Genomic DNA, 16,827 nt, shown 5'->3' with positions numbered 1-16,827 from the left:
TTCTCTTTTTCCTTCTTGGGTGGTGTGATAAATGATGGTTTGTAATGTAGTACTGGGCGACTGGGTGATAGTTCCAACTCATGGCCGGTAGATGGCGACATGCCACGCCATGAAAGAAAACCTTGTGGTTCCTGCTGCTTCCTGTCGGTCTGCGCATGTCAGGAAATAGCCGCAGCATCACAACAACATAGCTGCTGTTACACGAAAAGCGGTTTTAAGGACTGCATTTTCCTCTGTGTTTGGAATAACAGACACAATTAAACATTATTTCCACTTAAAGGAGAGCCCAGAATCTTCACACAATGCCTGAAAGTAAGTTGGAATGGATGTGTTTACTATGGCCACTGTTTACCGAAGCAGGCTACATGCTAACCTGTTAGCCTTCGTCGCTTGCTAAGTTGCTAGAAAGCACATTATCTGGTAGCTTGTAGAACGAGCGAGGTTCAGTCATACATTAAGGCTAAAACACCCAAAAAGTCCTGTGGAGTGGGACGTGTTTCCATTGTGGTCCTATAAATATTGTCAGATAATTGAATTGGATTCGGTTAAAAAATAAACCAGTTTGAATGGCTGACGTTACTGTAAATCGATTTTGACATTTTTTAGATCTACGACATCTATCTCGTAGATCTAAAAGTAAAAGTCAGACTCGATAAAATACTTCTACGATACGTCTTGATCTAAGGCTGAATGTTCCTTTCTTTAATCTATTACAGTGATTACACTAGAAATAATGTTGAGCTGCTGATTTTAAATTAAAGAGAGAGAGCGAATCAAATAAAGAAAAGAATAAAACTATTATTACAATGGTTGGTCACTTTAGATATGAGAAGATTTGAAGTCCCAGAATTAGCTACAGACTACAGAGCCCAGTTGTATAGATATAATTTAGTCCCTGACTCCCTGCTACTGGACAGTCCAGACAGATTGCCCTCCAGGATAAATAAAAGTTTGATATTTTATTGTGATTCTGGCACACAACAGCCTAGGCACTGGCAGCACTTTCAAAGAGGAATGATTTGTCTTTGCTCACTAAAATAGTATAATTAATACCCAATATTTTAACTGTATTTACATCTGTCAATAAATGAGAGCAACACGTGTGTATATAGACAGTTTCAGCCGTTGAATAAACATACTTTTATTTGTTTACTTATTTTGCCAATGAAAAATGAATTTGCACCCTTTACAGATGGCATTAATGATATATGCCCTCTTGTTCCCTTCTTCTCCTTCTACCAGCTGAGACCTACTCCAACCCCCTGGCTCCTGATGGCCATGAGGTGGAAGATCTCCGCTCTGCTTTACAGTGAGTCTGATGCTGCTTGGCTGTAAACCTCTTAAACCATTCAATCCCGCAACGCATATTATGTGTCATTCTTAGATTTCTTTGGCTATTCAAAAATAGCAAGGTGCCACGCTATGAGCTTGTAGATCTGCTATTTTTGAAAAATATATATTCAAAGATTTGCAATTATGCACACAATTTCACAATAAATATACGTACATATATATTATATATAGATTTTTTTAAAGCAAACATTTTTAACTCAAATCTTTGCTTCTGGGGGATTCTACAAATGTCTTCTAAATCATTTTTTTCCCCGTATGTTGCTATATATATCAGTGGTTCTCGAACTTGTTCATGTCAAGGACCCCCAAAATGATATGTATTTGGCCACGGACCCTCATCTGAAAATATTTTGTTCCAGGGACCCCCAGAAGCAAAGATTTGAGTTAAAAATGTATATAAATTCAGAGATTTGCACATATTTTCACGATTATCATTGAAAAAAATAGCAGATCTACAAGCTTGTAGCGCAGCACTCGGTGCCGTGCTATGAGCTTGTATATCTGCTATTTTTTCAAATCGGTTTAAACAGACCGGACCAGATAGGAGTCCCTCTTGGCTCTATACTGGATGGTGAATTAATCGGCCGATGTTGGCCTTAAAATGCAATATCGGTATTGAAACCGATATCAAAATAACATCGGCTTTAGCCAATATTTTATTTTATAATAACTATGTTTGAATGTGAAGCTGAAAAAGCCGATACCGTTTTTTCCTTCCCGATTCCGATAACCATAACTTGCGTATCGGTCGATACTGAGTACCGATCCGATACCGTTGTGTAATTTAAAAATAATCTAGGACAGTGGTTCTCAAAGAGGGTTCCTTGAGGGGGTTCCAAATGGACCCTTACAGGTCTGTAACTCTGAGAGTGTACAAATGGAACCAAATTGACCTTAATACACTCTCAGTGTATGAGTTATGGGGGTCTTTGAAAATTAAATGGTTTGAGAACCACTGATCTAGGAATAAATCTGTTTTGGCTCTACATAGAATATCTTGGCTGAATAGCCAAGGACAATAGTTTGGCATGTTTTGCCCATTGACCATGACTCTCTGGAGAAAATATTTATTTTTGAAAATTATCAACAGAAATATCTTGACTTGATGTTTGTAATAATTACCAAAAGTAACTTAAAACAAAAAAAAATATGATTAGGAGTCCATGATTTATTAACCATGCAATGATAGTGTTGAAGAATAGTGCATAGTCTTTGTGTGTCCATGTGTAAGTTACAATGTATTTTATTTGTTTGCTTATTGTTTCCGAATGGTTCTGTATCTCAACTTTTTAATGGCGGCCCTGTTCTGCCTATCCTGTCCACTTTCAGGTCCAAGCTGACCAACGATGACTTTAGGAAACTGTTGATGACCCCAAGATCTGCCCCCTCGTCAGCCCCGCCTTCCAAATCCAGACATCATGAGTGAGTACTACATCACTGACTGATGGTGATGATGATAAACACGTTAATACATAGGAATACATACTGTACATGGGGCATTAGGTGCAGGTTACAACCTGACAATTAGCACTTACAGTAGCATAGGATTACAAGGGATCTGATTGGTACATATGGTGTGAGCATGTCAGAAACAAAGGAAGGAGGTGCAGTGTTAAAATGTTTAATTATTATATTAAACTAGGTTGTTAGCTTAGATCCTTTTGTTTCAACGAGTGTAAAATGTGTGAGTGTAAAATGTGCCCTTTTATAAAACTTAAAGACAAATGGTACCAGGGTTACTTGTCCTTTATGCGCTTTTAAACCTTTCTTTCTACATTTGTTTTGGATTGAATTTGTTGAAAGGAATTGATAAATAGACTCATGGACATTCTGAGTTAAACTTTGAGGTGAGAAACTGATCAGTTACAATGACCTTAAAAAGACATTTGCTGTTTTGTTACCCAGGATGCCGAGGGACTACAACGAGGATGAGGATCCAGCAGCGCGGAGACGCAAGAAGAAGAGGTGAGGGTTATCAAAGCTCTGGTTTGAGGCCTGTGGATGAGTCATAAAGAGACTAAACATTAACAGAGAAATCATTATTTTGTTTGCATTACACTTGTCATACAGATGGAAACTGACGTTGGAAGTCCTTGATAGATTAATTTATGGATTTCCAGTCAAATTACTTCTAGCAGAATAATTCAGACAAACACCGTGACTCAGGTTTCAACATTCAATAATATATAGAACGATTTATTTACAGCACTGTAACATACACACAACATTCAAGACTAGAGCCATATGAAATCCGTGTTAACGGAATCGCGGACGGAATCGCGGAAATGACCAATAAAAATGGAATTGGAATAAAACACGGAATATTGCAGAATTTGGAAAATAAAAAAAAATCGCGGTACATTTTTTTTTTTTACCGCGTTTTTTTACAAATCCACGGGACACCACCATTTTGCATGGCCACATCCTACTTTATAAACAGTAAAATCCACGTAGAAATAGTCTTAGAAAGACGATAGAAACAATAATACATGGGCGACGCCATTTTGCGCATGCTCAGACCGAATTAGACCGAATTATTTTGGGAACATTTTTGCGTATAACACAACAAGGGCCATGTATGGACTGTTATATCTTGAACATTTATTAATTTCCACTTACCAGACACTTTTTTAATGGTAAAAATGAGCATAAAAAGCAAAATACAGAATTCAGAAATATTAAAATGGAAAAAACAGAATTTGGGAAAAAATAAAACGGAATTGGGAAAAAAATAAAACGGATTTCATATGGCTCTATTCAAGACCAATGCACAAAAAGATGTCTCCCAGCCTTTTAAATAAGATTTACTGTATAATTTTGATAGATAACGTAAGGAGGATAGACGCCCTCATTGCTCGGCTGATACCGACCATAGGCCACTTCATACATACTTACTGATAACGGACATGGATAGTTTTTCACTCACCATCTACTACTGAGAGTCGAGACAATGGTTCCCTCCTTATAATTGTACTGATATTTCTCCCAGTTATTACGCCAAGCTGCGTCAGCAGGAGATGGAGAGAGAGAGAGAGCTGGCAGAGAAGTACAGAGACAGAGCCCGCGAGCGACGAGACGGAGTCAACAAAGACTACGAAGAAACCGAACTCATTAGCACAACGGCCAACTACAGAGCTGTAGGCCCTACTGCTGAGGCGTAAGTACACCTCTTACTACTACTACTGTTACTACTACTACTACTACTACTACTGTTACTACGACTTCTATTTGTACTGTCACTACGAAATGACAATTCTTTGTCTTTCTTTTTTTTCTCCAATCCGTCCCTCCCTAACATCACTCTCTCCAGGGACAAATCAGCAGCTGAGAAGCGTCGTCAGTTGATCCAAGAGTCCAAGTTCTTGGGAGGTGACATGGAACATACTCACTTGGTGAAAGGTCTCGATTTCGCCCTGCTACAGAAGGTGTGTGTGTGAGAGAGAGAGCCTGCTGGGGAGTGATATGGGGATTTTTCTTTATAATAATGTTATGAAAATGACGTAAGCAAACTGACCTGTGGCTTCCTAAATATGTGAGGTAAAGTTTTTCTAGAATAGAAAGACCCCGCTTTGTACTTGGTGTTATCCACCAAAGGCCCCAAATAACGGGGGTTTGAGCTCTCATTTATTCCCTTCACCTTGTTTATGTATTTTTGAGATAACGTGGCGTAGGTCAACCATTCATTCTGTCCTATGCTTTCCTGCGTACTAGATCACTCCATGGGGTGTACATTCCTGTACCTGTCCTCTAAGTTATTTGTATTTTGAGAGTTTGTTTATATTAGCGGGATGAGATTTACACCTCAAAAGACAATGAATGATGTGATGCTCACAGAGTAAGTGAAACGTCTTGTTAAAGTGCACAGTAGTGGTTCCACCCTGAGCAATAGTGTGTCTGTCTGTCTGTCAGGTACGAGCTGAGATCACCAGTAAGGAGAAGGAAGAAGAAGACATGATGGAAAAAGTTCAGAAGGAAGTGAAGTACGTTCATTCATATATCAGTAAACATAATAAGGCAACCAGTAAATATAATAAGTTCTCTAATATGATAACTACTACATATCATAACTTCACATTTTGACACGTAATGTTTTGTAAATCTTTGACACATTTCACCTATAATGACATGCCCAAAATAATGACGCCAGGTTGAAAGTAGTTTAATATAATATTGTATCCTAACTCTGACCACCTATTGCCCTCAGGGTCAATTGACAACAGCACCCATAAGGTTTAAGCTTGTGTGTGATTGTGACCTCTGTCTCTGTTTTATCAGGAAGGACATAGAGCCAGAGGAGAAGATTGAGTTTAAGACTCGTCTGGGTGAGTGTGGGGTTTTCTTTACAGCCCGACAGAGGCCAGATTGTTTTTTATTGAACCACTTATTAAGCCATATTCAAAAATGCTACCTGTTGTGAGCTTGTAGGTTGGCTATTTTTTAAATGTTTTGAAAGCTACACATTTTCAAAAACACACCGGCTCCCCAACAGGAAGGAACGTCTACCGCATGATGTTTAGGGGTCGTCAGATGGAGAGGAACGAGCTGTTCCTGCCAGGGAGGATGGCCTATGTGGTAGACCTGGAGGATGAATACGCAGACACGGACATACCCACCACACTGATCCGCAGCAAGGCTGACTGCCCCACTATGGAGGTTAGGATGAGCTAATGAATAGACCAGGGGTTGTCGGGTTGTCTGAGCATGACCTCCCCGCTCGGTAATGTTACGTCGCGATCCGTAAAGTGAACGGTTTGTTGACTAAAATGCAGATTCGGGGGCTTATTGGGTTGGCTGCCTACAACAGATAAAATTTACACAGTCAGTGACCCCTCCAGCGCCAATTTACCAGTGTTAATTGAAATTAGAGAGGGTACAAATGGAACCAAATGGACCCGGGGTCCATGCATTTTTACCCTCTCGCTCTCGGAGTTACAAAAACTCCTTTAAGCCACCCGGTACCCGCTCATATTGAACTTCATTCCTGCTATATAACTATGAAAAGCTAAATGAGTTGTGCAGTGTGCCTCTGCAAGGATGTCTGTGTGTGTTTTTGTGTGTGTTTGTGTGTGTGTGTGTGTGTGTGTGTGTGTTCTCAGTTGGTTGGAGCTGTATGTCTGTATCACAGTCCATGGTGTGTATGAGGAGTCAAGAGACCGTCTTTGACGTCAACGACCCCCCCCCCCCCCCTTTTCCGTTTCTTGATAAGAAAAAAATCCCTGTATTTTTCTGGTAGCCAACGGCACTTTTCCGCGACCCCACTTTGGGTCGCGACCCATAGTTTGAAAGCCGCTGGAATAGGCCGTTTTGTATCACTCTCTCTTTTGTGCTTTCTCACTCTTTCTCTGCGTGTGTGTGTGTCTCTCTCTCTCCCCAGGCCCAGACAACTCTGACCACTAATGACATAGTGATCTCTAAGCTGACTCAGATCCTCTCCTACCTTCGCCAGGGAACAAGACACAAGAAACTAAAAAAGAAAGACAAAGGTTAATACTGTTACTGTTACTACTGCTACTAGTATTGCTATTAGTCCGACTACTGCTAATACTATATTCCTACTACCGATACTCTTAACTACTATTACTGATAGTACTGTGGCGGCTGCTGCTGCTAGGTACTATTACGATTACATATATTACCATTTACACTACTGCCAGTGCCTATCTATATTATCACTTGTTAAGGAGAATTCCGGACTAGCCTTTTCCTTACCTTTTTATATGATATTATATACTAGGACGAGTGGTACTGTAGAACATTTTCATAGCTCCATCCCGAGTCCACTGCAGCTAAAAACCTGAGCGGGGCGGTCCATGCGCTAGATAGCATGTTTTTAGCATTTTTGTGGTGATATCTGACTTTCATAATGACAGAAAACTCTCCATGGTGTTTGTGTTAGATGCGCCCCTCCCTCCGGAAATCTCGCGAGACGAGATTTCACCCGTGATTTCATCCATGCTGCTTGTAAACACTACGGCGAACCATTTGGGACAAAAACACTGTGGCGAGGTTTCTGTCATTATAAAAGTCAGATAACACCAGAAAATATATAGATTAAAGCGATACAAATACGCGGTCTAGCGCATGGACCGTCCGCTCAGGTTTTTAGCTGCGGTGGACTCGGTGGAGTTATGAAAATGTACTACTGTAGCACTCGTCCGAGGATATAATAATAATATCGTATAAAGGTAAGGAAAAGGCTAGTCCGGAATTCTCCTTTATCTGTGCTACCAACTACCACCATTACTGCTAATAATACCATTACAAAAACAAATGATAAAACATTGTAGATAAGACACCTCTGCCAAGAGTACAATATCGCTATTGAAAGGATGACAGTGTAATATGTGTGTGTGTGTGTGTGTGTGTGTGTGTCTGTGTGAGAGCAGGTAAACTAGATGAGAAGAAGGTTCCAGGACCAGAGGCTGATATCGGGTGAGTAAAAATCATGATCAAATTATTAGTACTGACGCCTCATAGTTGGCTAGTTTATTACGATGGGGCGACTATGGGTCACTTTGTGTGTTTGGCTCAATATTGTTAGCCTATTACATCGATGTACAGGCTTGTGAGCTATTTTTGAAAAATGTTGAATGATTTCACCTGGAATGACATGACTAAAATAGGGATGTCAGGTTTAAAGTGGTTACCGCAGGTAGGGATGGGACGCTATGAAAATTACATGTGGCAAAAGTTATTGCGATTAACGATATTGTCGCGATAATCAAAATATACTTAAAAGCTTAAGATGGCACTTTTGTTAACCACTTGAACCCCAAGCATCCCTATTCTGGGGACGGGGGGGAACGTTCGCCAAAAAAAGCCGATAAGCTCAGAACACGTTGCGTTGCAATGCGTTGTGAGCTTCTAGATCTGCTATTTTTGGAAGTGGTACTGAATTTGCAGCTCAACGAAAGAAAATTCATCCTGGTTTATGATGGAGGACAATTTCACGATAAATTAAAATCTCCGCGATACGAGATTTATCTCGTCCCATCCCCATCACCGCAGGCAGATCTATTGCCGTTGATGTACAATCTGGACATCGACCACACAGACAGTATAAGACACTTTGTCAGAAAAAACTCAAACCGAAACGGCCACATCCTATCCCAGATTATGATCTTGTTTTTTCTTTTTTTGGGGGGGATATTAGGGCACCTGCGCTTCCAAAAGTCTACACAGTCTTTGTATGAACATTGCACATTGGTTTAATGTGTCTGTGTTTTTTATTCATCCTCTATCGCCCACAGCATCTTCGACGACATCGGAGACTACATCCCGTCCGCCGCCACCGCCGCCAAGCCTCCTCCTAAGGACAAGGACAAGGAGAGGTACCGGGAGCGCGAGAGAGAGAGGGAGAGGGAAAGGGAGAAGGACAGAGAGCGGGAGAGGGAGAGGGACAGGGAGGAGGAGAAGAGGAGACAGCACAGTTACTTTGAGAAGCCCAGGGTCGACGATCACGATCCCGAGGTCAGTTGGCTTGTCTTCTGTGCAAATATTCATAATCCTGTGTGATTATTTAACCGTAGCACACTGTACGTGATGACTAACGTTCTTTTGTGTGTGTGTGTGTGTGTGTGTGTGTGTGTGTGTGTCTCTTTCTCTCTGCAGCCTCTGGAGATACCGGAGACAGGTAAATGACTGGTTTCTCTTTATAGTGTCTTTAAATACAGAAGATTACTACTTTATTACCGTACCCATAGTAACCAGTACAGTCATTAACCCATTCAATCCGGGAACGCATCTGTCATTTTAGATTTCTTTGGCTATTCAAAAATAGCAGATATACAAGCTCATAGCACAGGCACCAAGTGCCGTGCTGTGTGCTTGTAGATCTGCTATTTTTGAAAAATCGTGAAAATGGGTGCAAATCTTTGATTTTGAAAGCGAACATTTGTAAAATATTTCTTCAAAGATTTGAGTTGCAATTGTTCGCTTTGAAAAATTTGCACAAATGTCACGATTTTTCAAAAATAGCAGATCTACAAGGTTGTTGCGTAGCCAAAGACACCTTAAAATGCCACAGATGCGTTCCCAGTCTTAAAGGGTTAAGATGACAGCTGACACATCAGACAATGTTGAAGCCGTAAAGGAAATCTGTAATGTTATTTCTACTGTGTACACCCCTCTCAAACACCCTCTCCCTCTCCCTCTCTCTCCAGGACCTGGATCTGTGAAAGACCAGATCAAGATGATCAATGAGAAGTTTGCCGGTGCAGCCGGCAGCCAGTGGCAGGGCCAGGAGACATATCCTTCTACTGGTTCAATGTTGGTCAAATTAATCAGGGCGATGGAACTTAGGGCTGTCGTTTATTTATATGGTGAATGAGAAGAGAGGTTTAAAAAAGTTTCTTTTCATTTTATGTTTTGTTGGTTTGTCCACATTGTTGCTGCTGTCATTCTTTAACTGCCAGCCACTGCGGGCCAGCGAACACGCGACCGCAAAGAACAGCTGGGAGACTTTTTCGGCATGTCCAACTCCTACGCCGAGTGTTATCCTGCAACGTAAGATTAACACACACACACACACACACACACATACATTGGTGCACACTAGTGGATCGACAGAAAACGAATGAAAAACAGTAATAGAATCATCGATTTAGTGATTTATCATATAAAAGAAATGTTGTATTTTTGACAGTAAGGGTGACCTAACCCTTTATTAACTTCCATTACCATCATTTTATATGGTATAAATTGACAGATTCATCAATTATGAAATGTATGTTTTCTTTCAAACCTAGTGCACGTGCACACACACTCTTATACGACACATACTCTATATCAACACGCTCACATGCTGTAAAGAGATGTATTCATTTGTTTGTTTACTTTATACCAATTACCCTGAGGGAATGTTACATATTTGTTACATATTTTCTTACAACACTAACATGTTGTTGAGCTGCCCGGTGCGACCACAGCCTTCTACTGTTGCCCGCCAAGCAGCTTCAGTGGAGTGACTTGGTCTTGGAGAGCAGCTGCTGATGCAGGAGACACTGTTTTTTGTGGGTTAAATGAAACGAATGTATCCAGCAGCCAGTATCACATCCCTCAAGAATTCAAGATGGCGAGAGTAATCCCTCTGTATAAAAAAGGAAACGAATTAGAACCTGGCAACTACCGCCCCGTTTCCATCCTTTGTTCCATCTCAAAGGTTATAGAGAGATTAATTCACAAACGGCTACCTCGACGAACGTAAACTGCTGTTTGAATTCCAATCCGGTTTCAGAACATCCGACTCCACTGACACATGCCTACCGTATTTGACCGACTACATCAAACGCGAGGTAGACTCTGCCACATTTTGCGGCATGGTCATGCTGGACCTCCAAAAGGTGTTTGACACTGTAAATCATTAAATTGTACTGAATAGGCTGAAGCCGATGGGTTTTGATAGCACATCTGTAAGCTGGATGAAATCCTACCTTGAGAGAAGAGAACAAGTGGTTGATAACAATGTGAACTAGCAGTCCTCTCTTCTTTGTCTCCCTCCAGCATGGACGACCTGGCTGTGGACAGCGATGAAGAGGTGGACTACAGCAAGATGGACCAGGTGACTACAACTCACCAGCATCACATCACATCACACAGAAAATCAGGGACTAATGGTCAATTATTTAAGAAATACCTCCACAAGAGGGAGTGTGCTGCTGTCATCAGCCGTAGATCAGCACACCAGTGCCGTTATCACTGTACAGCACAACCTTGTGTGTATTCATGTATTGTGATTATACCACAATTGTATTATTAATGTTTATGATCAGAAAGCGAGACAACACCTGAAAGTTACAGCCGGTGGCAGCCATTGCTAGGTTATAAATGATGTAAGCAAGGTGATTATGATCATGGGGTGCTTTTATAGCTATTCAATCAATTGTTCCATTGGAAACTGTTCTATGCTGATTACATTTCCAAGCATGACAGTTGGTTTGTGTTTCTCTCTCTGTCACCCAGGGCAACAAGAAGGGTCCTCTTGGTCGCTGGGACTTTGACACCCAGGAAGAATATTCAGACTACATGAACAACAAGGAGGCCTTACCCAAGTATGAAACATTACATTTTCTATCTACAAATCTTATTATGTCTGTCTGCATAACCTTCCTTGGCATATCCCGGGAACCCTGCATCCGATCATGTTCACACTACACTTCCATGTAAGTGCAGTGTCGATTGTGAAGGATCAGACGTTCTCCAGAACTGGTCGTCTCCGAATGGCCACTCGTATCTCACAAAACTTTCATCCGATCCACTTTACACTCGGTGGGTGATATTCGGCCATTCTGTATTCGGTTATTCGGCCAACTGTTTCCTATATTCGGTATTCGGTTTCGGCCAAGAATTTCCCATTCGGTGCAACCCTAGTCCTGGCTAAATAAAGTGTTCTTTTCCTATGATTATAATGTTTTTTTTTTGTTCCTTCAGGGCTGCCTTCCAGTATGGTATTAAGATGTCCGAGGGCCGCAAGACCAGACGCTTCAAGGAGACCAATGAGAAGGCAGAGCTGGACAGACAGTGGAAGAAGATCAGCGCGGTGAGACATGGCTGGATGGATAGAGATGGAGGGATAGACGGTCTTGCTCTTGTGTACCAGTGTACAAGATGTAACAAAAAATGCATTTTCAATAGTTGCATTTTCCTGATAAATCCCTATATCTTAAACACTTAACACATTCGGTGCCAGAATTTTATAATAACAGATTACGTTCGGTGCCAGAAATCTCACCGTTGAGCTGCGCAGCGCTGTTTAAAGGGATACTAGGGAGTTCAGAGGTAAATACACACCAGCAGTACTTTTCCCCGACCACCAGGGGGTGACACAGGAGGGACCTCCATAGAGAGGTTCTTTTGTAGGCATGGTGCCCGAAAACAGGTTGCTTTATTGGGATACAATATGCGGAAATTCCCGCCCTGCTGGTTCTCTGAATTTTTATTTTTAAATAGGCTCTTTCATGATAAATTGACCACATATATGAAGTTAAACAACTAAATTCTATCCACACGCTATCTTACAATTAAATTCTGTGCCTCAAAAACGAAGTTTGAGAGCGTTTTAAAACCGAAAGTAAACGTTCATACGGACACGGACGCGCACGGACGCGCACATGCGTGCGTTAATTTACGTCCCGGTAGTAAACATAGAACACATAAACATTAGGGAAAATACGGATTTCAGAAGGAGGACTGTGTTTCAATGCATATAAACACCCCAGCATAATTATATAGTGGCTGATAGAGGGGAAAAAATGCAAAATATATATATATATATATATTTTAAATTTAGGCTTAATGTTCCCTACAATGCCTTTAAGCTGTAGACTCCTCGACGAGCAATCCATGTGAAACAAAGCATGCGTGCATTTTGCACGATGGTCCTGGCTAACGCCTGGAACGATAAAATCTTTACCGCGGGTCACAATGGCGGAGCGATCGAGCATACAAAATGAGTCGTTTTCCCCAACGTAAAAAGTGTCGGAGTTATAGGGGTTTTAGAGAAGGAGATAGAACGGAAGCGGATGGGGAGCCATGTTTTTGGCATGGTGATCTATAAGGCCCTTCCTTCTCAGATTCACAGTGGGTGATTCCAGAGCTGCTCCAGCCCCTCCCGTGTGGAAAAAAACGAAAAAAACATAAAGACTGGAAACACGGTTCAGACCGTGTTCGGCACCGAAGCGCTACTCTGTGAAAACGTGGTTCAGACCGTGTTTGGCACCCGATGTGTTAATAGTCCGGCTATTCAAAAAATGTCTATCAACAAGCTTGCGACACGTTGTGTGCTTGTACATCTTTTATTTACGAGGGGAAAAAAGTGTGAAAAATCTTGTCTGATTAAAATAGGAACTTTAATGTGATTTAAAATGCTAACTTTCACTTTCTTTCATTGTCCAGATCATTGAGAAGAGAAAGAAGGCAGAGGCAGATGGGTGACTATTTTTATTTCTTTTCATTCCAGTGGTTTTCATCTCAGTTTTTTAATCAGACTGTATAGAGAAGTGGTTCTCAAAGTGGGGTCCGGGGACCCCCAGGGGTCCTTGAATGGGTTCCAGGGGGTCCCCAGCAAAATGTGTTTATCTAGCACCAAAATCTGTTTAACCTCTATAACCGTATAAACATTGGAAAAATAGCAGATCTCCAAGCTCATAGTGTGTCGCGTTGTGAGCTTGTAGATCTGCTATTTTCAAATCTTGTATGGGGGTCCCTGGCACAAAGTATTTTCAGATGGGGGTCTGCGGCCAAACATCAATTTGGGGGTTCATGACTTATAGACTTGATATAGACTGTAATGTATGTATGTGGGAACCATTAAAACCATTACCAATGTGTTTCTCTGCTTTGTTTTTCAGAGAGAACCCAAAGAGGCCCAAATACTGAAGATCTCCATCCTTCCAAGGAAATGCTTCTCCATCATTCTTCTTTCTTTTTTTTATCCATTCCTCCTTCGTTGAGACAACCCAGTGCCACAGCTCTGGTTCCCTGTGGAATAGGGTTTAGAACGCACCATCCTACAATGTTGTTTTGGTTTATAAATAAGTCAATATTCTTTCAGAACATTGGCCATGTATGTTTGATTATTCAACATGGTTTAATGAAATTGTTTTGATTAGATGTACATATCTGTTTTGAGGAGGTATTTAACTGGGAGGATCCAGTCAGTAAAAGTGTCCTTGAGATTTGAATGATAAAAACAAACAAATAAAGTAGCATCTTTTTAATTTGTTTGATGAAATTAAATTATACTTTTTTTTTTTTTTGATTTCAAACGGTGGGTATCTCTTTTGTGAATGACTCCTGTGATGTTGAACTTTGGTAGAACCTTGGGTTGTACCTGGCCATGATATACGTACATTAAAAATATTGTCCATCTACATCAGTTGCTCTGTGACTAAGGAAAGCAAAATCATATTTTCATTCTCTCTCCATTCAGTGTGGTTGCATGTGGACACACAGAGGTCTCCAAAGATCCTGTTATTTAGTTGTAGGAAACTAAAGTGAAACGGCTCTATTCGTGTTACCTTTGAATTTGTTAAATCTCTGTAACATCAGATTCTGTGAAATCAAATATCGCACAAATAGAGCCATTTCACTTTCCTAAAACCCATTTTTATTAGATGTTTGCAGGATCCACTTTGATAATGTTTATGTGCTAAAGGTGATTTTTGCAGGGTTCCCGGTGACTTTCCGTTTAGTGCACTGACCATGGCGAGACCATGAGGTAAGGTATGTATCTCTGACCTCTAAGATTAGGATAAGGTTAGTTTTATGCATAGATGCTGTGAGGTTAGGTTTAGGCATAGATTTAGTCAGGATTACGGTTAGGATAGCATCACGGTTAGATTTAGGCATAGATTTGGCGAGGTTAGTGTTAAGGTTAGGTTTAGGCATAGTTTTTGTGAGGTCACGGTAAGGATTAGGCATAGTTTTTGTGAGTTTAAGGTTCGATTGAGGCATAGATTTGGTGAGGTTTGTGTCAATGTTAGGTTAAGGCATAGGTTTTGTGAGGTTAAGATAAGGATACGGTTAGGTTTAGGCATAGATTTTGTCATGTTATGGTTATGGTTAGGGTTAGGCACAGTAAACACAGACTCACGTGCTGTCCGAGCTGACAAAGCAGAGCGCGCCCTTAATCCTGTCATCCTACGAAAAGGAACACGGCCTGCAGAATGCAGCTCATCCAAGGTGCTAAAAAGGTTCAACATCACTTTAAACTTTGTACAAGCCTATGTGTGTGTAAATGGAACACTTCCGTTCCGGCAAGGGCATGAGGAACAGCATATAGCTGTAGATTAGGAGGTTTCGATATGCTTTCAAGCTGTTTTCAATTTATAAAAGGACTGGTGTTGAATATTAATGTGTGTAAAATGGTGACTGTTTTGATCTTGTGGTAAAATAAATATATTGTAGCACAATGTTACATGCAGCTTAATGCACAAACACTGCAGAACCCAATAAAGGAAGAAAAAACACCACTGAGTTGTTTCTAATGGTCATTTGTTTTAAATGTTTTTCCCATTAAATGATTCATGAAAATATGGACCATTTAACCAGACGAGAGAACAAGCACTCACTAGATTACATTTTTCTAAAGAGCTGGAGAGGTGGTGAGACCCCTGTTACTGAACAAACACTTTGGTAATGATTATCAGAATATACATTTTTAACCATTATTATTTGGTATGCGGTCAGGTTTAGGCCTGGCTCAGGGAAGCGGACGCCCCTGCCATGCATAGTCCTCCATCGGCACCGTTGGAGGTGCGACAGGCCAAGGCCTAGCAGGTACACCATCATCCTGTATGAAATAATGATCATAATTATTTATTTATCTTTATGCAAAAATGGTATTAAATGGTCTCAGAAGAGAGTGAGACCGACTCCATAGCAGTGACACTTGCTGTTATTTATTACTCCTGTCCACCAGGTAGTGCTACTGCACTGTGAAAAAATATTTCTGTGGCATTCAATGTTTTTTTTGACCCCTGTAGTGTGGGACTTCTACTATTCTGCTGTTCCGTGTTTCCTCTATTTATTTTGCACCTGTCTTCACTCACACAATTTGTTTTATTGTATAAAAAGTATTTAAGTTTGTCAGGGGGTTAGGCACCCCGTACAGAGTGACTGAATGGTGTGTCTGTCAACCACATACAACATCCTTGGTTCAATTCCGAGTCCTGGAGACATATTTTGCATGTCTTCCCCCCCTCTCTGCCTTCAGTTGTGTATACACATATACAGCATGCCAGTCATGATGATAATGATGATCATATTATTATGAACTTACACAGAACAGAAGGCAGAATACACCTCAAGGTGCTCATGTTTACAGAAGATTAGAGCTTGTGCGTCCGCCTAGGCCAGCTATTTTTAGTATGTGACACTGGCACGCATATAAAATGCAGCTTTAAGATCATTAATGATAGATATGATAGATAATTCTCTGGAAAAGGAAGAAGATTTTGAACCTTGGTAGGGACTTGTAGTTTTCTTTGAAGTAAGCCAACCACTGCCCACAACCCAACATTGGACATTGCCCCCTCGACATGTGTATAGGCCTCAGAGCTTGATGTGGCCGATGCAGGGAAGCATAAACAAGGTCATTGGTTCTACTGGGGATTGAACCCAGGGCCTTCTGCGTGTAAAGCAGACGTGATTACCACTACACCATAGAACTTGTATGTCAATTGGTCAAATATTAATTAATTCATTCATTCATTCATTGATTAAGTAAGTTTGTTTGGGTCCCAGGGAGACACATGCACAGTTCTCTTTTGGGTCTTGAAAAAGGGTGGGAAGCCCTGATGATCAACAGAGATTGGGAATATGAGGCCATTCCAGCAAACAGGTTCTATGGTGTAGTGGTTATCACGTCTGCTTTACACGCAGAAGGTCCTGGTTTCAATCCCCAGTAGAACCAATTGCTATGTGTTTTTTGTATGCTAGAGGTTCGGGCCCTCACACCTAGAGTTCGGGTTTGAA

At 41.0% G+C, this 16,827-nt stretch overlaps 1 protein-coding gene across 1 annotated transcript; it reads left to right on the top strand.

The window, feature by feature from the left end:
* Window positions 1-157: 157 nt before the first annotated feature.
* On the top strand, window positions 158-15,323 carry ik (IK cytokine). The gene is made up of 20 exons (XM_084073388.1): window positions 158-312; window positions 1,243-1,309; window positions 2,683-2,775; window positions 3,259-3,318; window positions 4,343-4,510; window positions 4,664-4,778; window positions 5,263-5,333; window positions 5,629-5,675; window positions 5,843-6,006; window positions 6,728-6,836; window positions 7,740-7,785; window positions 8,604-8,823; window positions 8,965-8,986; window positions 9,516-9,600; window positions 9,772-9,858; window positions 10,855-10,912; window positions 11,314-11,402; window positions 11,782-11,890; window positions 13,246-13,280; window positions 13,701-15,323. Exons 1-20 carry the CDS (start codon window positions 303-305, stop codon window positions 13,726-13,728), a joined length of 1,683 nt encoding a protein of 560 aa, XP_083929514.1. The 5' UTR covers window positions 158-302; the 3' UTR covers window positions 13,729-15,323.
* Window positions 15,324-16,827: the final 1,504 nt, after the last annotated feature.

Source organism: Gymnoscopelus microlampas (genome assembly GCF_963454915.1).
Source record: "Gymnoscopelus microlampas genome assembly, chromosome: 12".
In the NCBI taxonomy this organism is placed as follows: domain Eukaryota; kingdom Metazoa; phylum Chordata; class Actinopteri; order Myctophiformes; family Myctophidae; genus Gymnoscopelus; species Gymnoscopelus microlampas.
Note: the sequence above shows the minus strand (reverse complement) of the source record. Positions and strands in the feature narration are given on the sequence as shown.

Excerpts from the sequence above, each read along its gene's own strand:
- ik (XM_084073388.1), top strand. Across the intron at positions 5,334-5,628 it reads AAAGTTCAGAAGGAAGTGAA|GAAGGACATAGAGCCAGAGG; the intron begins GTACGTTCATTC and ends CTGTTTTATCAG. Across the intron at positions 7,786-8,603 it reads GGACCAGAGGCTGATATCGG|CATCTTCGACGACATCGGAG; the intron begins GTGAGTAAAAAT and ends TATCGCCCACAG.